Source organism: Stegostoma tigrinum, chromosome 18 (genome assembly GCF_030684315.1).
Source record: "Stegostoma tigrinum isolate sSteTig4 chromosome 18, sSteTig4.hap1, whole genome shotgun sequence".
Classification (NCBI taxonomy): Eukaryota; Metazoa; Chordata; class Chondrichthyes; order Orectolobiformes; family Stegostomatidae; genus Stegostoma; species Stegostoma tigrinum.
Window position 1 is genome coordinate 12,440,827 of NC_081371.1, and position 23,946 is coordinate 12,464,772.

Genomic DNA, 23,946 nt, shown 5'->3' on the forward strand with positions numbered 1-23,946 from the left:
AAATAACACAATGAATATTTTATTTGGATGTAACTTTTCAGAAATTATTATTATTATAAATCAATCAATCATTTTTCATCAGTAGCCAAAAATTTCTTAATAATTATGTAATGATTTGGTGCCAAATCACTTGTATCTCAACAAAATGCACATTTATTAGGCAATCCAGTATATCGTAGGTTCTAATATATAAATTCAATAATGCTTTGGATGAAGCTTCAATGGATTCCATGTTGCTTTGAGAGCATTGTCATTCACGTGAACTTTCAGTTGCTGTGAGCTGTACATTACCATCAGGCTTAGTAGGAACTGCAGATGCTGGGTGGTGTGAGATAACAAGGTGTAGAGGTGGATGTACGCAGCAGGTCAAGCAGCATGTGAGGAGCAGGAAAGGTGAAGTTTCAGGCCTAGTCCCTTTTCCTAGAAGAAGGGCCTAGGCCTGAAACATCAGCTTTCCAGCTCCTCTGATGCTGCTTGACCTGCTGTGTTCATCTAGCTGTACACCTTGTTATCTCACATTACCCTCAGGCTACTGCTTTTACTTCACCACTTCTTTTTATGGCAGAGAGTTACTGCTGATTGTTCTGTCTGTCTTAAAGTGTGTCTTCAGGAGATTTTAAAATACGTGATGAAAAAGTGTTACTTGCTTTGGCTTGTATGAATGCTGACTTCAGATTTTATGCAAATTGCAGGCAGACCTTTCCTGTTACTGGTAGAAATTGAGGTTGACACTTCTCACTGAGTCATAGTTTTGTTTTGTGAAAGTCCTGTGGTGGAATGGTTAGCTCATCCATCAGTTTCTAGAATGCATACGATTGTTCTCAAATGATTTATGTAGTGAACTTCCAGTTAACTAAGGATTGGCGAGTTAAGATCGGATAGAGAGATGTTCTATGTGAGGACTTTGAGTTAGATACTGTTGTGGAGAAAGTGTTGTGGGGCAAGAAGGTAACAGTGGTATTGTTGTTGGACTGATAATCCAGAGGGCTAGGCTAATGTTTTAGGAACTAGCAAGCCTCACAGTTTTAAGGACTAGGGCTTAACAACAAATGCTAGCCTTGCCAGTGACCCACATCCAATAACATTTTTAAAAGAAAGTAGGATTGCTGCTGCAGTTATTTTGAATTGATTCATTTGAGGCCTGTGTTGAGTTAACCAAGACCCTGAAAAAGGAGCCCTCCTAACCAAGGACTTTGCTTATGTTATGCATTGCAAAAATGATTTTCATTCTTCCACAGGAAACATTACTTTGTACAAGCAGTAAAGAACAGGGACAAAGATCTGTTGAATAACAGAGGAGTGTGACACAGATTGTAGTAGTTACTACTAAAACAATGTATCTGTTCCATTCTGATGAATTTCTGCTCACGTCAGTAGCATAATGAAATAATTACAAACATCAAAACTGTTTTGTTGCTTTCTGTTGAGCAGCACATAAAATATAAGGGAACAAAGAAGTTGAAATACTTATTTCATAAAAGATGTAATAACCCTCCTTCAAATAGAATTTACTTGCTTTCTTCTCTCCATGGACTATGATGAGGAACCATTTCTGGGTTGTAACCTTTTTATCTAATGCACCTTCTGAATTTATAAAGCAACATACAAAAAATGTTTGCATCCTTCTTCAAATTACTTTTTTTTAAAAAAGCCAAGTCATGCTCAGGCAATTCCACCTTAAACAAGTTGATCCCTGGGAATATTCATCCATTAGTAATCTAATTATAGATTTTACTGATTAAGTTGACGAATATTCTTATTGGGTTGTACTATCAAAAAGAACTTAGTAATGGATGTGAGTTTGCTCCCTGAGCTGGAAGGTTAGTTTTCAGACGTTTCGTCACCATTCTAGGTAACATCATCAGTGAGCCTCCGACGAAGCGCTGGTGTTATGTCCCGCTTTCTATTTATCTGGTTAGGTTTCCTTGGGTTGGTGATGTCATTTCCTGCGTTGGTGATGTCATTTCCTGTGTTGGTGATGTCATTTCCTGTTTTTTTCTCAGGGGATGGTAGATTGGCTCCAAATCAATGAGTTTGTTGATGGAGTTCCGGTTGGAATGCCATGCTTCTAGGAATTCTCATGCGTGTCTCCGTTTGGCTAGTCCTAGGATGGATGTGTTGTCCCAATCAAAGTGGTGTCCTTCCTCATCTGTATGTAAGGATATGAGTGATAGTGGGTCATGTTGTTTTGTGGCTCGTTGATGTTCATGTATCCTGGTGGCTAGCTTTCTGCCAGTTTGTCCAATGTAGTATTTGTCACAGTTTTTGCAAGGTATTTTGTAAATGACGTTCGTTTTGCTTGTTGTCTGTATAGGGTCTTTTAAGTTCATTTGCTGCTGTTTTAGTGTGTCGGTAGGTTTGTGGGCTACCCCAATGCCAAGCGGTCTGAGTAGTCTGGCAGTCATTTCCGAGATGTCTTTGATGTAGGGGAGAGTGGTTATGGTTTCTGGGCACGTTTTGTCTGTTTGTGTAGGGTTACGGGGTTTGGGTGGGGGTGGTGGGTGTGGGTGGGATGCTCTTTGGAGGGACACTGTGGTATGAATGGCCTGCTTCCACACTGCTAGGGATTCTATGAATAATGCAAGAGATGGTCCCATGCTGGGATGTTACAGTATGTCTCAAATGGACAGGAATCTAGAAACAGTCAATGCAAACTGATTTATGGATGTGACTGAGCTTAATTTGAGTAATGAATACTCCTTGGTAAACAGTCTGTCTGTCAGTTAGTTTAAACCGCAGTTCTCTGAAGATGAGATTCGCGGCGCACCATTTTGTTCACTTCAGTGCCATCTCTGTTCTTTAATGTCTGATGTTTCAAACTCTTGTACCGGTATTAATAAAAAGCACAAATGAAGTAATGTGATTTTTATTCATAACCTTCAAGTATTTGGAACACATTTCTTTAGGTATTTGTGTTTTAATGGAGTTTGTGTTCAGTAGAATTATTTAGAAAAACACCAAAGCTGGGTTTCATTTTGTGGTGGTGTATTGACGCCACAGCAACAAGTGAGGCCTTCAGTTTAATGCACAACTTCCACTGAGCTGTTTGATTGTTTTTGCAAGGTGGTAGCTGTTAGATATTTAAAAACTGTTTAAAGATGGTTTAATAATGTCATAAAATATAAAATATAAAAATGGAGATGAATCTACATAAAACTTAGCAAATGCACTGTTGAAATATGCTGTGCAATGTTAAGCTTCACAGCACAGGAGGACTGTTGAGATACTATTCGGGCTAGTGCATTGATTCAGTAGAATGTTGCCTGGTGTGAGGAGGTTCAAATTCAAAGAAAGGATAAAAGCTTGAGGCTACACATGTTAGAATAAGGGAAATTCCAGGATGGCTCAGTGGAATTGTAGAAAGCTTTGTTAGAATGAGATAATCTAGTTAAAAGTATACTGTTTTCACTGATTGAGAGGTCCAGACTAAGGAAAGTTACAAGCTGTGATCGCTAAACTGACTGCATGATTGAAAGAGAGACCATGTCGGTATCTAAGAATAGCTTAGATAAATCATTGAATGAAAAGTGAAAGAAAGTGTATGGAACCAAAGTAGAAGTAAGATTGCTGCTCATACAGAAAATAAAGGCCCTCGTGGTTGAGCCATCTGTTTTTGTATTGCAATTTGATGGTAATCCCTTTGTTTTATTTTCAGTTGTCAGACCGTGCACCAAAATGTCTCTGTTTTAAGATCTGAAATGTAGCCTCGAATTAATAGAATATTTATCTATTGCTTTCAGCAGGGGTTCATCTGTTGGCAGCTTAAGTAGTTTGGCCACTATGTCCAATAGTGCAACAGTATTGGAATTGCCATTGCCCATAATTGGAGATTTAGTAAGCCGATTATCCAGTGATGAAGGAGAAATGGATGGTGCAGAGGAAGCTGAAAAACTGGACTGTCAATATTCGGGGCACCACCCGAGGCCACTTGGTGTATGTTGTTATATTTTACTCCAGTAGCTCATGATTTGTTTTCAGCACTAGAGTTTTATGTCTTTCAATCTCAAAATGTGTGGTTTAAAATAATTGCTTTGCATTGTTTTGTAGTATTGCACTTTTGGGAGTCGCTTGATGGGCAGAGGTTTCTATGTCTTTGACAGACGATGGGACCGTTTTCGACTGGCACTTAATTCCATGGTAGAAAAACACCTAAATTCACAGATGTGGAAGTGAGTCCAATATTCACCCTAGTTTATGAGGTTAATGTGAGAACAGTTTTGAACATGAAAGTTATATTTCAGCCCCTGATAAACACTTAATGAGCATGTTAACAAATACTATACTGAAGTCCTGAATTTTATGTAAAATGAATCTCAAGTGTCAAGTGTGCTTTCACCTGAATCTGGTCTGCGGTGTACATTTTATTTAACTTGCTAATGTGGATGGCTGAATTATCTAAGCATAACAAGATTGATTCCAGTTCTGGTGAAAATGTGTTTTCAACCTCTTGGGTCAGTTGTCCATTGAACTATGATGGGTCCAATCAGTTCTCAAATAAGCCATTGATTGGGGGATCTTCAGTCTTTGATGGAATAACAGTGGGATCTCTGAGTAAATGAACTAAGTTGACCCAAAGACTCTTCACATCTGCGTCTTACCTTGTGAGTCGAAGGTAAGACACTTTCTCTGGGAGAAGGAAGTCAACGTAGGTTTGATGCAGGGCTGAGATGGTGGAATATTAACTACATTGACAATTCAGTAGATTAGAGGATACACTTACATTATTGAAGTATATCTTGACTTAATATAGTAATCCTCTTTCTGATCCTTTCATGAAGAATGATTGCACATAAGCATAATATGACATTAATATTGGATGTTTTCAGTAGTGACTACAACTGTACAAATTATTCAAGTTCAAATGTTTGTTTTTCTTTATGGTCTTTAATTTCTGTGATCTCAACACCACACTTGTGCTTCTTCCAACAGAAGAACTCCTTAAGTGGATTGGAGATAATGGGAACTGCAGATGCTGGAGAATTCCAAGATAATAAAATGTGAGGCTGGATGAACACAGCAGGCCAAGCAGCATCTCAGGAGCACAAAAGCTGACGTTTCGGGCCTAGACCCTTCATCAGAGAGGGGGATGGGGAGAGGGAACTGGAATAAATAGGGAGAGAGGGGGAGGCGGACCGAAGATGGAGAGAAAAGAAGATAGGTGGAGAGGAGAGTATAGGTAGGGAGGGGTTAGGTCAGTCCAGGGAAGATGGACAGGTCAAGGAGGTGGGATGAGGTTAGTAGGTAGATGGGGGTGCAGCTTGGGGTGGGAGGAAGGGATGGGTGAGAGGAAGAACCGGTTAGGGAGGCAGAGACAGGTTGGACTGGTTTTGGGATGCAGTGGGTGGGGGGGGAAGAGCTGGGCTGGTTGTGTGGTGCAGTGGGGGGAGGGGACGAACTGGGCTGGTTTAGGGATGCAGTAGGGGAAGGGGAGATTTTGAAACTGGTGAAGTCCACATTGATACCATATGGCTGCAGGGTTCCCAGGCGGAATATGAGTTGCTGTTCCTGCAACCTTCGGGTGGCATCATTGTGGCACTGCAGGAGGCCCATGATGGACATATGTCATCTAAAGAATGGGAGGGGGAGTGGAAATGGTTTGCGACTGGGAGGTGCAGTTGTTTGTTGCGAACTGAGCGGAGGTGTTCTGCAAAGCTGTCCCCAAGCCTCCGCTTGGTTTCCCCAATGTAGAGGAAGCCGCACCGGGTACAACACATCATCCTCCGACACTTCCGCCATTTACAATCCGACCCCACCACCCAAGACATTTTTCCATCCCCACCCTTGTCTGCTTTCCGGAGAGACCACTCTCTCCGCGACTCCCTTGTTCGCTCCACACTGCCCTCCAACCCCACCACACCCAGCACCTTCCCCTGCAACCGCAGGAAATGCTACACTTGCCCCCACACCTCCTCCCTCACCCCTATCCCAGGCCCCAAGATGACATTCCACATTAAGCAGAGGTTCACCTGCACATCTGCCAATGTGATATACTGCATCCACTGTACCCGGTGCGGCTTCCTCTACATTGGGGAAACCAAGCGGAGGCTTGGGGACCGCTTTGCAGAACACCTCCGCTCAGTTCGCAATAAACAACTGCACCTCCCAGTCGCAAACCATTTCCACTCTCCCAGACAACCAGACCAGCTCTTCCCCTCCCACCACCCACCTCATCCCAAAACCAGTCCAACCTGTCTCTGCCTCCCTAACCGGTTCTTCCTCTCACCCATCCCTTCCTCCCACCCCAAGCCACACCCCCATCTACCCAGTAACCTCATCCCACCTCCTGGACTAACCTATCCCCTCCCTACCTCCCCACCTATACTCTCTCCACCTATCTTCTTTACTCTCCATCTTCGGTCCGCCTCCCCCTCTCTACCTATTTATTCCAGTTCCCTCTCCCCATCCCCCTCTCTGATGAAGGGTCTAGGCCCCGAAACGTCAGCTTTTGTGCTCCTGAGATGCTGCTTGGCCTGCTGTGTTCATCCAGCCTCACATTTTATTATCCTTAAGTGGATTTGTGGGTTCATCTTCAAATCCGTAAACAAACACTTTCCTGTTGAGCTGCTGGTAGAATGTGGCTTTCAGGGCTGGGCTCTCAAGTGCTGACATGAGACTTTAAGTTTTTCCCTAGGTCATTTGAGACAACAGAGAAAAGGTAAAAGTCATCATGTGCTTGACAGGCAAAAGAGGGTTGTCAATCTTTATTGGATCTAAATCTGTCCCTGTTAGTATTGGACAAGCACTTCAAGACCAGTTGAGAAACTTGTAGCAAGTAGGCTGGATGTTGAGCCTCAATTCCTTGTATCCTGCACAATTTTTTATTGAAATGCAGGTTCATCTTTGAAGAGTGCTCCTCCTCTGAGCCCATCAAGGTGTGTCCAATTGGACTTTGACAGGTGTTAGCCTAAACATTACACCATCTGCAGGGCTCTGTTGCCTTGTGGTGGAGATGTCTTCTGAATTATGGCCTCAAAGAAGTTATGGCTTCTAAACGTGGCATTGTAGAAGTGTTCCTTATTTTGCAACAGATTAGAAACTGCGAAAATCTTTGCCTCACTGGATTTGCTTAAAGAAATGACCAATCTCAGCAAATGAACTTAAAATCGGTGTTCTATATTTTATGGCAGAATTGTTGGTTCATTTTTACAAACGCACATATCACAAGTAGAGTATTAAGAATAAAATTGTTTTTTCTTTCCCTTTTCAAACAACTTTAGGAAAATTCCTCCTGCGGCGGATAGCCCGATGCCATCTCCTGCAGCACCTGTTACCACAACCTTTTCTGCATCAGTGCTACAGCCTTTGAGCAGCCCTTCAGCAGCTTATCTTGCTTCAAGTTCACCAATTACTCCATCTTGTGTAATGACAGCCCCGGTTTTGTCACCACCAGGATTTGCGACCACAGTGGACACCAATTCCATCATGTCATACACTGCTGCCTTTCCACAGGCAGCAACTGCATTTAATTTGATGGACTCTGGGTTCAAGGCCCCGTCGTTGTTATCACCAGTACCCATGGTCGTACCTAGCCTGTCACTCAGTAAACCACTGAAAACAAAAACCAGCAGATCCTCCAAAGTTAAGGACTTATCTTCACGCAGTGACAAGGGCTCGTGTAATAAGAGGAAGAAACCACCTCCACCACTGCCTCCTGCCACCTCCCCATTTCCATCATCATTACAGACTTCATCTTCAACATCATCATTTTCAGGGTCACACAAAAGGAACTGCGTGTTGAACCCTGGCACCACATTGAATTCATTTCCTGCAACATCTTCGTACAGCGCAATGTCTGTGCACAATACGAACAATGGAACCAATGCACTTAGTGCCAAAATAGACTCCTCAGGACGGACTTCCTTGCCTGGCAGCTCAACAGACTCAATTAAACACATGAGCATGGTTGTGAGCAGTATTGACCCCACTCTGTCTGTTTCTTCTCTGGTGCACCACGCAGGGGACCATGCACTAGCAGCACACAATACAATGTCTTCGCTGCCCCTTCCTTTTGACAAGTCAGAGGGGAAAAAGCGTAAAAACTCTAGTTCCAGCAGTAGATCCAGCAAAATAACTAAAATGCCTGGTATGAACAGTGTTCACAAAAGAAGTGCTGCCAATGTTATATCTTCAGTCACAGAATCTAACAATTCTGTCTCTCGCCAGGTAAGAATTCTGGTTTTAATATTTTTGTACAAAACTTGTCCTAATTCGGGACAGTTAAAGATTTTGCCTTTTTTGTGCTTCAGTGCATTACTGAAAGATCACTGATGCTTATGTGATTTTATGTGCCAGTCAACTATCACATTTCTTGTTTTGCAAAAGTGATGTAAAATAAATATTTATTTGAAAAATGCCTTGGAGCGCCCTAAGGCTGTTAAAGATGCAAAACAAATGCACACTTTTGCTTTTATTCAGTGAAGCTTAAGATATAAATCGGTGGTTCTGTTAAATTTCATTTAAGTGATGTGGGTAAGACTGGTAAGACCAGTAATCATTGCCCACCCCAAATTGCCCTGAAAAAGAGATAATGATGAACTGCCTGCTTTAACACAACTAAATGGCTTGCTGCACTTCATGGAGCAATTGAGAGTCAAGCCACATTGCTGAGAGTCTGGAGTCATGCATATCAGACCTGGTCTGTGTAGATTTCCTCCCCTGATGGAAATGAGTGAACCAAATTTAATGACAGGTTGGTAGCTTCACAGTCACCATTACCAGTACCATCTTTTTGTCGTAGCTATATTTAATTAACTGAATTTTAAATTCCCAACCTGCTTGGTGGGAATTAAAACACTGTATTTGGATCATTGACCACTCCTTTGACTAACTAGTTTAGAGCATAACCACTATGTTAATATAATCATAATTTTGCATATTCAACGGTTCTTAATATTTTGATTTAGTATTTAGACAACAATGACATGACAGCACCTAAGAAAATAATTTTCAATTGCTGCCTGTCAGCAGTGGATCAGAGTATGACAGACTTATTCGGTAGAGGATCACAGTGCTAAATGAGCACTTTGGACCTGTTTTTATGAAAGAAAAAGAAGATGCTTTCCAAGTCATGGTGAAGGAGGAAATCGTTGAAGTTTTGGATAGGCTAAAAATTGATGAAGAGGTAGTACTCAAGATAGGTTGCTTTACTTAAAGTTGATCAGTATTCGGGAATAAATGAGTCCCATTCAAGGGACGTAAGGTAGGAAACTGTAGAGGCACTGGCCATAAACTTCTAATTCTCCCTGAATGCAAGATGGTGCCAGAGAGCATAAGAATTCCAAATATTACACAACCATGTTCAACAAAAGTTGCAGGCATAAATGTAACATCTACATAGCAGTTAATTTAACCTCTGTCATATGGAAGCTTTTAGAAACATAATTCAGGATTAAGCCACTTGAGACAAATGTTGATAAATTAAGGGAAAGCAGTAAAGATTTGTTGATGGAAAATCATGTTCAACTAATTGCTTATGTGTTTTGATGAGGTAAAGGATGGTTGCTGAGCGTGATGTGGTTGAGTACATGGACTTTCAAAAGGCATTTGATCTGTAACGTAACAGGTTTGACAACAAAGTTAGGGCCCATGGAATAAAATAAACAACATTGATGCAAAGTTGCTTGAGTGACAGGGAATCAAGCAGTGATGTATTTGGGTTTACCCAAGATTGGTGTTAGGACTCTGGCTTTTGTGACTAAATGTTACAGACCTGGATTGTACAGAGCACAATCACTAAATTTGCAGATGACACACAACCTGAAAGTATTTTGAACTGTGAGGTGGACATTGGTAGACTTCAAGGTGGCATAGACAAGATGGTACAATGGGTGGAAACATGCACATTAAGTTTAATGCAGAGAAATGTGATTTGCTTTATTTTAACAGGAAGAACAAGGAGAGACAATTCTAAAGGGAATGGGGAAGCAAGGCAACCTCAGGAAATACATGCACGCACTATTGAGCAATTACTTAACAGAGCATTCATGTTCCTTAGCTATATAATTAAGCGAACAGAGAACACAAACGAGGTTGTTATGACAAGCCCAGTGTAAAATATCTGTTCACAATATGTTTCAACAATTTGGATGTGGGGACCAAATGTAATATTTCCAGATTTTCAAAACTAAGCTGGGGTGTGTGTTGTGACAAAGATGTAAAGCAGCTTCCTGGAGGATTTGGACAGGCTTGGTGAGTGGAGTGGACAGACCATGGTAGTAGAAATATTATGTGAAAAAATATCAGGTTTTCCACTTTGGTCAAAGGAACAGGTATACTGAGTATGTCTTACCATTTAGAAAGCTGGAAGCTGTAAATGTACAAAGGTGCCTAATCATCCTTGTTGAGAAGTCACTGAAACCTAGCTTGCAATGCAGTGAGTAATTAGAAAGGCTAATGGAATATTAGCCTTTATCGCAAGAAGACTTGAGTACATGAGTAGTGAAGTCTTGCTTCATTTGTAAAGGAGCTTGGTTAGACGGCACCTAGGGTACTGTGTGCCGTTTTGGTCTCCTTTATCAAGTCATTGAAATAGTTCCCATAGTATGGAAACAGGCACTTCCGTCCAACTCGTCCATACTGACCCGCAATCCTAAAGTGATCTAGCCCCGTTTGCCAGCATTTGGCCCATATCCCTCTAAACCCTTCCTACTCATGGATCCATCCAGATGTCTTTTAAATATTGTAATTGTACCCGCCTCCACCACTTTGGCATCTTGTTCCATACATGCACCACTGTCTGCGTGAAAATGTTGCCCCTTAGATCCCTTTTAAATCTTTCCCCTCTCACCTTAAACTTGGACCCTCTTGTTTTGAACTCCCCTAACCTGAGAAAAAGAGCTTGGCTATTTACCCTATCCATGCTCTTCATGATTTTAAAAACTTCTGTAAGATCACCCCTCAGCGCCCGACTCTACAGGGAAAAATGCCCCAGCCTACTCAGCCTCTTCCTATAACTCAAACCCTCCAATCCTAGCAACCTCCTTGTAAACCTATTCTGAACTCTCTCAAATTGAACAACATCTTTCCTATATTATTGCCATAGAGACAGTGCATCAAAGGCTCATCGGACTTGATCCCAGTATGCCGGAACTGTTCTATGATGAGAGATTGGGTAAACAGGGCCTGCATTCTCTCGACTTCCAAAGAATGAGAATCGATCTCATTGAAACTCACAAAATGCATAAAGGGATAAGTAGGGTAAGTGCAGAAAAGATATTTTCATGATTGGAGAGTCCAGAAGCAGGAGACAGAAATTAAAAATAAGGGGGATGCTATTTAGTGGCAAATGAGAGTTTTTGTTTTACTCAGGTGGTGTATGTTTTAGAATTCTCTACCCCATTGGGGCTGCAGATGCGTAGTTTACATATTTTTAAATTAGAGATTGACAAATTTCTGATTACCAGTGGCATACAGGGTTTATGGAGATACTGTGGAGCAATGCGTTGAAATATTTGATTACTCTCAGTTGTATTAAATGACTGAGCACTGGCAGACTGAATGGCCTAATCCTGTTTCTATCTTTTTGTAGATGGGGAGGCTGCTGTAGAAAAGTTTTTAATGAGCAGGATTCAGGGGTGCGAAACTTCACGTAAGAATAGATTAGAGAAAAGAAGGTTAAAAGGAGATCTGATAGAGCCATTTAACATTGTGAAGTATTTGGAGCAGAGAGGAAAAGTTTATTCCCATTCCCAGAAGGATCCAGAATCAATGGTCATTGATATAAAGGCTTCAGAGAAAGTGAATGAATTAGTGATTCAAAATCCTGTTAGTTGTGCAAAAGTGACTGCAGATTGGAAGGTTGAACACATAACATCATTGTATAAGCCAAGAAAGAAAGCAAAAACTTGGAACCAGAAACTTGTAGGTCAGATGCCAGCAGTAGGAAAAATATTAGAATGTCTTATAAAAGATGTGACTTTTGGATATTTTCGAATAGGAATTGTCCAGTTGGAAAAAGTCAACATGCACTTGTGAAAAGAAAATAAAATTTTTGAGTATGTTAGTAGCAGAGTAATTCTGAAGACTTTTGCTAAAGACAGAAGGTTAGTAAACAAAAATTTAACACCTGGGATTGAAGGTAACATACCAGCATGGATTGAGGAATGGTTAACAGGCAGAAAGCAGAGAGTAGGAATTAATGGGCCACTCAGAAGTTGGATGGCTATGACAATCGGGCAACCAACTGATCAGTACTTGGACCTCAACTGTTTGCAACTTGTACCAATTGCCAACATGTGCAAGACTTAATGGAATGAAAGCTAGGAGGAGGGTACAGAAACGCTTCTGGATGACTTAGAGAGGCTGAGCAAGTTAGCAAGAGCATAGAAAATGGAATATAATGTGGACAAGTGTGAAGTTATCCACTTTGCAAGGAGAAAAAAAAGTGAAGAATATTTATTAAATGGTGAAAGATTGGAAAGTGTTGGTGTAAAAAGGGACATGGGTGTCCTAGTTCAAAAGGCACTGAAGCTAACACACAGGAAGCAACTTGAAGGCAAACAGTATGTTGGCCTTCCTCACAAAAGGATTTGAATTCAGGAACAGTGAAGTCTTGCTTCAGTTTTATGGAACACTGGTGAGACTACATTTGGAGTTTCTTGTGTAGTTCTGGCCCCTTGCCGAAAGATGGATGTATTTGCCATACAAGAGAATTCAGCAGAGGTTTACCAGACTGATTCCTGAGATGGTGGGAGTGGACTATGAGAAGCATTTGAGGACTGGAGTTCAGAAGACTGAAGGCACCAATGTCATAGAAATTTACAGAAGTTTTAAAGAGATAACAGAGTAATTGCAGAAAGGATAATTCCTGAGTGTGGGGTTTGGAATCAAGTAACATGGACGCGGAATAAAAGACCATCTGTACTATAAGAACTTCTTCCCTTGGAAGGTGGCAAATCTGTGTAACTCCAAACGGCTGTGGAAGCTCAGTCATTGGGTACGTTCAAGGCATTGATTGATAGATTTCTAGTTGCTAATGACATTGAGGGATGTGTGAATGATCGGAAATATGACACTGAGCTGGGTGATCAGTGATGATTTACAATGTAGAGCAGACTGGAAGTGCTGAATAGCTTACTCCTGCCCCTCATCCCTATGTTCTGGCCAATATGTTAACCCCTACACCACAGTTTTTGTTTTTTGCAAGAACTTTGATGGGTATCTTATCAAACCGGTGGCTCAGTGGTTAGCACTGCTGCCTCACCAGGAACCCGGCTTCAATTCTACCCTCTGACGACTGTGTGGAGTTTCTGTGTGTCTGCGTGGGTTTCCTCCGGTTGCTCCAGTTTTCTCCCACAGTCCAAAGATATGCAGGCAAGGTGGATTGGCCACGCTAAATGTCCATAGTGTTCAGGGATGTGTGGGTTATGTGGCATGGGTCTGGGTGGGATGCTGAGAGGGTCAGTTTGGACTTGTTGGGCCAATGGTCCTGTTTCCATACTGTGGGGATTCTATGATCTTTTATGATCTATGATCAAATATTTCCTAGAAATTAGCAGAGCACATTGACCAATTCTGCTTTACCTACAGTACATGTAATTTCCTCAAGAGCTCAAACAAATTGATTAAACATGTTTCTCATTGATAAAGCCATGTTAACTCTGCCAGATTACCTTGAACTTTTCTAAGTGCCCTGCCTTAACATCTTTAATAATTGCTCCTAAGAGCTTTCCTGTGACAGATAAAAAGCTAACTGACCTGTAGTTTCCTGCAATAGTAGGGACTGCAGATGCTGGAGAATCTGAGATAACAAGGTGTGGAGCTGGATGGACACAGCAGGCCAAGCAGCATCAGAGGAGCAGGAAGGCTGACGTTTTGGGCCTAGGCCCTTCTTCAGAAAACTTCTTCATTTCTGAAGAAGGGTCTAGGCACAAAACGTCAGCCTTCCAGCTCCTCTGATGCTGCTTGGCCTGCTGTGTTAATCCAGCTCTACACCTTTTTATTTGTAGTTTCCTGCTTTCTGTTATAAACTAGATAACAACCTTTAAAATGGATAAAGCAATTACAGGGAGGTTTTCTCATGATGGCAAATCTGTCTTTTTGAATTGCCTTTTGTCTCCTGTGTGCCATTTGCTAATTATTGTAAATAGAAGTAAATTTCCATTTCGAATGCAAAAATATACTTTATTTATCAAAACTCTTTATGTATGTACACGATCACTTTGCATTTGTGTACAGTCTTTGCACGTGAATAACAAGTAAACATTGGAATTTGGCATTTCCTGCAGTTAGAAAACAAAACCCAAGGCATTTCTTACTTATTCAAGACCGTATTACTTGAATTCCTGCTAACTAGGGCCTTTTTATGTGATGGAAATTTGTAACATCTGCCAGTACAAAATTGGCTTTAATCCCCTTTAAGTGGCAGTATTTTAACCATGGCTTCGGTCATGATCTTGCAGTCTGGCCAGTTCTAAACCCATAGCCACATTGACTGGAGAGATGGTGAATTAAAGGCTGGATTTTTTAATTGAAAGAGAGGGAAAATAAGAGTAGTTATTCCAGTATTTTTAAGTGAGCAGCTTAAAAACACCAGCAGAACTTTGCAAGCGTGCCAGTGACCTTTGCACAGAGGGGGCAGCCTGTGCAGATTGAAAACACACGTACATCATTGGAATAAAAGAATAAAACAAGTTTGTCGATTTTCCTTCTGGCTCTTGCTTGTCAATTTATTATATGCACTAGTAAAAGTCACCATAGACCCAGAGGACTATAGGGCTTATCTCTGATTGACCTGAGGGGAGAATTTTTTTTTTAAGATTCCTTACAGTGTGGAAACAGGCCCTTCGGCCCAACAAGCCCACGCCGCCCCCTTGTAGCATTCCACCCAGACCCATCCCCCTATAACCCACACACCCCTGAACACTACGGGCAATTTAGCATGGCCAATCCACCCAGCCTGCACATCTTTGGACTGTGGGAGGAAACCAGAGCACCCGGACAAAACCCACGCAGACACGGGGAGAATGTGCAAACTCTACACAGACAGTTACCTGAGGCTGGAATCAAACCTGGGTCCCTGGCGCTGTGAGGCTGCAGTGCAAACCACTGAGCCACCATGCTGCCCAAGAAGGTCGGACCTTTATGATAACCTCAGCTGGTGCTGGAATTGAATCAGTGAGGTGCATATTATTCTACATTGCAATCCAGCCATACAGCCAACTGAGATAACCAACCCCACTAAGCACTAATAGTGACATGTCTGCTACCATTTCTTTGTGACGCATCGCTGTAGGTAAGATTACCGTAATTTTAAACCAAAGTGTTTGTTCACATGAGAATCAGCTCAGCGACAGAAATTACACCTTGAATGTTCTACAACATAGAACAGTACAGCACAGTACAGGCCCTTTGGCCCATGATGTTATGCTGACCTATTATCCTGCTAAGATCAAACTACCCTGCATACCCTACATTTTACTACCCTCCATGTGCCTATCCAAGAGTCGTTTAAAAGCCTCTAAAGTGTCTGACTCCACTACCACTGACGGCAGTGCATTCCACATGCCCACCACTCTCTGTGTAAAGAATTTCCCTCCTGACATCTCCCCTGTACCTTCTTCCAATCACCTTTAAAATTTTTCCCCCTGATAATAGTCATTTCCGCCCTGGGAAAATGTCTCTGACTATCCACTCTGTCTATACTTCTTATCATCTTGTAAACCTCTATCAAGTCACCTCTCATCCTTCCTTGCTCCAATGAAAACATCCCTAGCTCCCTCAACCTTTCCTCATAACATCTTCCCTCCAGTCCAGGCAGCATCCTGGTAAATCTCCTCTGCACCCTCTCTAAAGCTTCCACATCCTTCCTATGATGAGGTGACCAGAACTGAACACAATATTCCAAGTATGGTCTAACCAAGGTTTTATGAGCTACAGCATAACCTCATGGCTCTTAAACTCAGTTCCCCTGCCAATGAAAGCTAACACACCATACGCCTTCTTTACAACCCTATCAACTTGGGTCACAACTTTGAGGGATCTACGGACATTGTCCCCAAGATCCATCTGTTCCTCCACACTGCCCAGAATCCAGCCATTAACCCTATATTTTGCATTCACATTCAACCTTCCAAAATGAATTACTTCACACTTTTCCAGGTTGAATTCCATCTGCCGCTTCTTTGCCCAGCTTTGCATCCTGTCAATGTCCTGTTGCAACCTACAACAGCACTCCATGCTGTCCACAACTCCACCAACCTTTATGCCATTGGCAGACTTATTAACCCACCCTTCCACTTCCTCATCCAAGCCATTTATAAAGATCACAAAGTGCAGAGATCCCTGAACAGATCCCTGCGGCACACCACTGGCCACTGAACTCCAGGCTGAATACTTTCCATCTACTGCCACCCTCTGTCTTCTATTGGACAGCGAGTTTTGTATCCAGACAGCTAAATTTCTCTGAATCCCATGCCTCTTTACTTTGTGAATGAGCCTACCATATGGAACCTTATAGCATGTTTGCTAAAATTCATGTACACCGCATCCATTGCTGTACCTTCATTGATGTTTTTTGTCATATCCTCAAAGAGTTGAGGATGACCTGAGGATGAATCGAGGATGAGCATGACCTGCCCCTCTCAAAGTCATGCTGACTATTTCTAATCAAACTGTGCTTTTCCAAATAATCATAAATACTCTCTCTCAGAATCCTCTCATAAGTTGCCCACCATAAGTAAGACTGACTGGTCTGTAATTTTAAGGATGATCCCTTTCCTTTTCTTGAACAAGGGAATGACATTTGCAACCCTCCAATCTTCTGGCACTACTCCAGTGGACAGTGAGGACGCAAAGATCATTGCCAAAGGGGCAGGAATCTCTTCCTCGCTTCCCATAGAAACCTTGGGTATATCCCGTCTGACCCAGGGGACTTATCTGTTTTCATGTTTTTCAAAATTTCCAGCACGTTCTCCATCCTAATATCAATCTGTTCGAACATGTCTGAGTGGTTTATTCTGTCCTCACAAACAGCAAGGCCCCTGTCACTAGTAAATACTGAAGCAAAGTATTCATTAAGAACCTCCCCTACCTCCTTTGACTCTACACACAAGTTCCCTCCACTATCCCTAATTGGCCCTACTCTCACTCTGTCCATCCTCTTGTTCCTCACATAAGTATAGAAAGCCTTGGGGTTTTCCTTTATCTGACCCACCAAGGTTTTCTCATACCCCGTTCTAGCTCTCCTAAGTCCATTCTTCAGTTCCTCCCTGGCTACCTTGGAGATCTCTACAGCCCTGTCCAATCCTTGCATCCTCAACCTTCTATCCTACACCTGACTTCCACTTTTTATATACTGTCAAAAGTGTTCCACCATGGGTGACTTCCAGTTTATCTCTTTACTGTCAGAATTCATCGCAGTTGAATCGCTGTCATACCACACCCAGAAGCGTCTAGAGTAATAGACTGAGGGTCAGTTGTTCTTCATAACAATTTAAAAATAGCACCAGGAGCAAACTGTTTGGACCTTTTAAACCAGCTGCATTATGATCATAGTTGATCTGATTTTGGGCATAATAATGAAAACAAAAGAGGAAGGGTCTAGGCCCAAAACATCAGCTTTCCTGCTCCTATGATGCTGCTTGGCCTGCTGTGTTCATGCAGCTCTACACCTTGTTATCTCTGTCAAGGCACAAAATGTGGGCGGTAGACCGAGTTGCAAAAGGGAATTTGTTATTTCAGCGGGGTTGGAGTATAAAAGTAGGGAAGTCTTAACAAATATGAAGGGATTTTCTCATGAGCAGAGTTTGAGCGTTCACTCATTGGAGTTCAGAAGAGTGAGAGAACACCTTATTAAAGCGTACAGGATTCCTCAGAATAAATACAGAGAGATTGTTTCACCTTGTGGAAGATCCAGGGATGGATATGAGAGCATTATTTCAGAGCTCACCCATTTAAGGCAGGGATGAGAGTAGCGAACCCGTGGAATCTGTGCAGCTGAGGGCTGTTTAGTCTGGGTTGTTGATGTATTCAAGTCTGAGGTAGACAAATATTTGATCAGGAAAGGGATCGGGTATGGGGATAAAGCAGGAAAGTGGAGTTGAGGATTATCAGATTAGCACTGGTCTCATTGAGTGTCAGTGCAGTCATGATGTGCCGAATAGCCTATTTATGCTATTAGTTCTTCTTGCCTAAGGGCAGGACAGTTTTCCCTGGTGAATCTTTCTCAATTAACCAACCACACAGAACAGATAATCTGGTCATTAACATTTGCTGTGTGTGACGCTGCTATATGTGCATTTTCTACAATAACAGACTTGTTTACAGGTTTGAATGTAACTAATTGGCCATACACCTCTTGGGGGCATTCTGAGATTTTAAGTTCATCTAAATGAATGCAAGACTTTTTTTTTCTGCAGCCAAAATTTGTATGTGTTTAATGAAAGTCCCGTTCTTGGGCTTCTTATGCTCCCCAACAAACTGACTGACTGTAGCTTTAGGAGACAAATTGATTATGAGAGATTCTGAAGAATGGAGAGATTTGGCATCAAATGATGTTCCAGCTTTTGGAAAGAATGAGCGAAGAGCTTGTTGCCTCAGCATAGGTAAAATATTCATCACTTGCTCTGTTAGATGCCATGCCCTGGGTCCCCCATTTTCCACTCAAAAGTTCAAATGAAAACAGATAATCATTTGACTTGGGACAAAGGAGAACTTCAGCCAGACCCCATTATCTCTATGTGAAGCCTTGTGGCATTAAGTTAAAGTTTTTTTTAAAGTAATTGTGACATTGCTTTTGGCATTTAATTTTATTTTGGGATACAGAGCACCGATTCAAGTAAGGAATCCTGAAAACACATTCTTCTGGTAAACAGCAACTCCTATTCCGCTTAGGAACCCTGCAGCCCAATGGCATCAATGTGGATTTCACCAGCTTCAAAATCTCCTCTCCCCCCACTGCATCCGAAAACCAGCCCAGCTCGTCCCCGCCTCCCTAACCTGTTCTTCCTCTCACCTATCCCCTTCTCCCACCTCAAGCTGCACCTCCATTTCCGACCTAACCTCATCCTGCCCCCTTGACCTGCCCGTCCTCCCCGGACTGACCCATCACCTCCCTACCTCCCCACCTATTCTCTCCTCTCCACTTATCTTTTCTTCTATCCATCTTCGGTCCACCTCCCCCTCTCTCCCTATTTATTTCAGAATCCTCTCCTCATCCCCCTTTTCTGATGAAGGGTCTAGGCCAGAAACGTCAGCTTTTGTGCTCCTAAGATGCTGCTTGGCCTGCTGTGTTCATCCAGCTCCACACTTTGCTATCTCAGATTCTCCAGCATCTGCAGTTCCCATTATCTCTCTCCTATTACTTCTGGTAAACCTGTTTACCCCAATATCACATGAATGCCTTCAACTTTAAAAGAAATAGATTTGGGAGATTATGATGTACAAATTGTTCAAATTATCATTGCTGACAATTCCTCATTCTTTATGTACTATTCTGTTGTATTGTTACTGAAATTCCTTGCATTTTGTACATAATTTATTTAAGCCTTGTGTTTGTAAACAAAATAGTTTTGTTTTTATTATTAAGTGCTGTAAATATGAAGTAGCAGTTTACTTTTCAGTCAAAATATTTAGCATGTTCTTCCAGCCCCACAGTTTCACTGTTCAGATTAGCTCATTGTTCACAGTATTAACTTTGTATTATCGTTAATTTACTTCATCAAATGTACAAGTATGACATGAGATCGATCGGTTGCAGTACATATTCCAAAGGTTCACTACCCTCATCTCTGCTTCAAATGAGCAAGCTCTGAGATAATGCTCTGTTGTCCCAGAATCTCAGTTCACTTAATCTCCAATAGAGACCAGTAGATAAAGATTAATCTGCTTTTTGAAATATAATCTAATGTCTAAAAACTTAGTTGTGATCATTAACTAGGATCAAGGAATGACAGTGTGTTGATCTGCTGGTTATGAAATTTAAATTAATATTGTGTTTACTGCATTGTGTAACTGAAGAATAGCTGCAGCTGGCAGGTTCATTGGCATTGATGTATTTTGGTTAACCTCATATATTCCTGTGTATATGATTGTGTGATTACAGGTCCAATCTAGAGCATAGAACATTACAGCACAGTACAGGCCCTTCGGCCCTCGATGTTGTGCCGAACTGTCATACCGATCTCAAGCCCATCTAACCTACACTATTCCATGTACGTCCATATGCTTGTCCAATGATGACTTAAATGTACCTAAAGTTGGCGAATCTACTACCGTTGCAGGCAAAGCGTTCCATTCCCTTACTACTCTCTGAGTAAAGAAACTACCTCTGACATCTGTCCTATATCTTTCACCCCTCAATTTAAAGCTATGCCCCCTTGTGCTCGCCGTCACCATCCTAGGAAAAAGGCTCTCCCTATCCACCCTATCTAACCCTCTGATTATTTTATATGTTTCAATTATGTCACCTCTCAACCTTCTTCTCTCGAATGAAAACAGCCTCAAGTCGCTCAGCCTTTCCTCGTAAGACCTTCCCTCCATACCAGGCAACATCCTAGTAAATCTCCTCCGTACCCTTTCCAAAGCTTCCACATCCTTCTTATAATGCGGTGACCAGAACTGTACATAATACTCCAAGTGCGGCCGCACCAGAGTTTTGTACAGCTTCACCATAACCTCTTGGTTCCGGAACTTGATCCCTCTATTAATAAAAGCTAAAACATTGTATGCCTTCTTAACAGCCCTGTCAACCTGGGTGGCACCTTTCAAGGATCTGTGTACGTGGACACCGAGATCTCTCTGCTCATCTACACTGCTAAGAATCTTATGATTAATCCTGTACTTTGCCTTCTGGCTACTCCTACCAAAGTGCATCACCTCACACTTGTCTGCATTAAACTCCATTTGCCACCACTCAGCCCAACTCTGCAGCTTATCTACGTCTCTCTGCAACCTACAGCATCCTTCGTCACTATCCACAACTCCACCGATCTTAGTGTCGTCTACAAATTTACTAACCCATCCTTCTACGCCCTCATCCAGGTCATTTATAAAAATGACAAACAGCAGTGGACCCAACACCGACCCTTGCCGTACACCACTAGTAACTGGTCTCCAGGATGAACATTTCCCATCAACTACCACCCTCTGTCTTCTTTCAGCAATCCAATTTCCGATCCAAACTGCTATATCTCCCACAATTCCATTCCTCCGCATTTTGTACAATAGCCTATTGTGGGGAACCTTATCGAACGCTTTGCTGAAATCCATATACATCACATCAACAGATTTATTCTACCTGTTTGGTCACCTTCTCAAAGAACTGATTATGGTTAGTTGATATCATAAAGCACAGAAGTTGTACTTGCCAATTATCAATTTGATTGAAGTTGAGGATTAATTTACAATCTTGTTTTAGGTTTCCAGTTTTAAAACGCTGTTACACATTCATGGAATCATGTTTACAATTTCTATTCCAGTTCTGACTCGACCTGACAACATTTTCCACATTGCTGTGTTTCAAGCTGAGCAATGAACGATTGTGACATTATTATTGCAAGCTCACTTTAAAAAAAACATTAGAGCAGATAAGCAGAAAACACTATGGTCCATGTATACAAATAACATGTATAACATTTAGAATAGCTGCCACAGATTATTTACATTTCTAACATTTATGATTAACTTACTAAGTTACAACGTTACAGCCGTTAGAAGTAATTTAGTTTTTTTAAATTTGTTCATGGGATTAGGGCGTTTTGGCGAGGCAGCATTTATTGCCCATCCCAAATTGCCCAGAGGACAATTAAGAATCAACCACGTTGCTGTGGGCCTGGAGTAACATGTAGGCCAGACCAAGTAAGGATGGGAGTTTCCTTTCCTAAAGGATATTAGTGAACCAGATGGGTTTTACCTGGCAGTCAACAAAGGATTCATGGTCATCATTAGATTCTTAATTCCAGGTATTCATTAAATTCAGATTCGACCATCTGCCATGGCAGGATTATAACCCAGGTCTCCACATTATCTGGGTCTGTGAGTTAGCAGTCCAGCAAAAATACCACTAGGCCATCACCTCCCCTAAATGTAATATAAGTAAATCAAAATTAAAAAAAAGTTAACATGGGTGAAGTAAAATAAAGGCAAGGCAAGGCTGATTGTTGCTTGGAATGCATAACCTGTAGTAGTGAAAAATGGTGGATGCCACTGGTGACCAAGGCAGCTATGTTTAAGAAATGCCACTGGTTGCCGAAATTTAGGTTCTGTGTTTTGGAGCTTGAGTAGTGGCTGTCATCACTGGTGAATCCACCATACTGAGAGTCATGCGGATAACACATTCAGAGGTTTGGTCATACCACAAGCTAGGAGCATGACGCAGTGACAATGTGTGACTATTCGGCAGTCCAAGAGAACCAGGCAGGTAGGGCAGAAATCCCCTCACCTTGCTGTTTGGTTTTCTGGTTTGGATACTGGTGAGGGCATTGGTTCTTCAGAAAACTACTCACAGCCATGTTTATGGCACAACAGGCAGCTTGGTTTTACAGGCAGGGAGGAAGAAGGAAGGAATAGCAGTAATGATAGGGGATTTATTAGTTAACAGAGCAGATAGGGTTTCTGTAGCTAGAGACTTGACTCCAGGGCATTGTGTTGGCTCTGTGGTGCTAAGTTCAAGGATTTCACAGAGCATCTGTAAGTCATTCTTCTTGGAGAGAAGTAACAGCCAGTGGTAGTAATTACTGTTGGTATGAATAGCTGCAGTAAGAATGAGGAAGAGATTTTAAGGAACAGGGAAGGAAATTGAAAAGCAAGGCCTCTGAAGCTGTAAATGCAGAATTAATCCCAATCTCAAGTGCTGTTGGGCACTTATATGGGAGAATTGAGAGATTGAATGAGTGTCTGGAAAGCTAGTCTTGGAGGGAGACAATCAGATTTCTGAGGCATTTGGACCCGTTCTGGGAAAGGCAGAAGCTGGACAAGGCAGAGGATCCACACCTGAACAGGATTGGAAGAATATCTTGCAAGGAGTTTTGCTATTGCTGTTACAAGGGGGTTCAAATTAGATTGGTAGGAGAACAGGGACCCGAGAACGTAGTCAAATAAGCCAAATTCAGAGCAGGGAATGAGAGACAGTAAGTTAGCAAGTGACTGCGAAAGACAGAAGAAACAATGGTGACAAAGTGTATAACATGGAATTTGGCAGTGATAAGAGATATATATGTAAATACAAGAAGTATAATAAAGTTGATGTACTAAGAATGCAAATAGACGTATTGCAGCACAATAGAAACCTGGCTTGAAGAGGAGCACATTGCAGTTCAATATTCCTGGATTTAGAGCTTTCCAGCAGGATAGGTAAGAGGAGAAAAATGGTAAGGTGTAGCATTATTGATTACAGAATCAACTGAAGCTGTAAAAAAGGATGGTATTCTAAAGAAATCATCAAATAAGGCTGAATGGGTTGAATTCAGAAAGAAAAGGGAGTAGCCAAACTGTTCGCAATGTACTATAGACCAAATAGTGGAAGTGAAAAAAAGAGCAAATATACAGCCACATTTGAGTGCGAAAGCAGTAACGATTGGGGCTTCAGCTACTATAGTATCAACTGTGATGTGAATAGTATGAAAGGCACAAAGGGCATAAAACTCTTCCATTCAAGAGACCTTTTCTTGAACCAGCACATAAGGACCCTAATGAGTTTGGGCACCATTTAGCCTCAGGAAATGAAGCCGGGTAAATGAAGCAACTGGGTAACCATTTTGAAGATAGTAACCATAATACAGTTAGATTCAGCATTATTATGAAAACGGACGAAGGAAGTTCTGAATTGGGAAATCAATTGTTCCAAACCTGAGAGTTGACCTGATGAACGTGGACTTCATACTTGATAAGAAATCAGTGACACACCAGTGGGAGGTATTCAAAAGATTAGATTAGATTCCCCAAAGTTTGGAAACAGGCCCTTCGGCCCAACAAGTCCACACCACCCCTTGGAGCATCCCACCCAGACCC

At 41.8% G+C, this 23,946-nt stretch overlaps 1 protein-coding gene across 16 annotated transcripts in view; it reads left to right on the plus strand.

Annotated features, from left to right (window-relative positions):
- Positions 1–23,946, plus strand: part of LOC125460790 (ataxin-7-like protein 1) — a 233,447-nt gene that overhangs the window by 194,199 nt on the left and 15,302 nt on the right. For 14 of the 16 annotated variants that reach the window (XM_048548709.2, XM_048548712.2, XM_048548714.2 and 11 more), the window contains 3 exons: positions 3,741–3,933; positions 4,048–4,169; positions 7,218–8,163. In XM_048548709.2, coding sequence (XP_048404666.2) covers positions 3,741–3,933; positions 4,048–4,169; positions 7,218–8,163 — 1,261 coding nt within the window. The remainder of the gene's footprint in view (positions 1–3,740; positions 3,934–4,047; positions 4,170–7,217; positions 8,164–23,946) is intronic. The other 2 variants (XM_048548710.2, XM_048548713.2) reach the window with 1 other exon arrangement.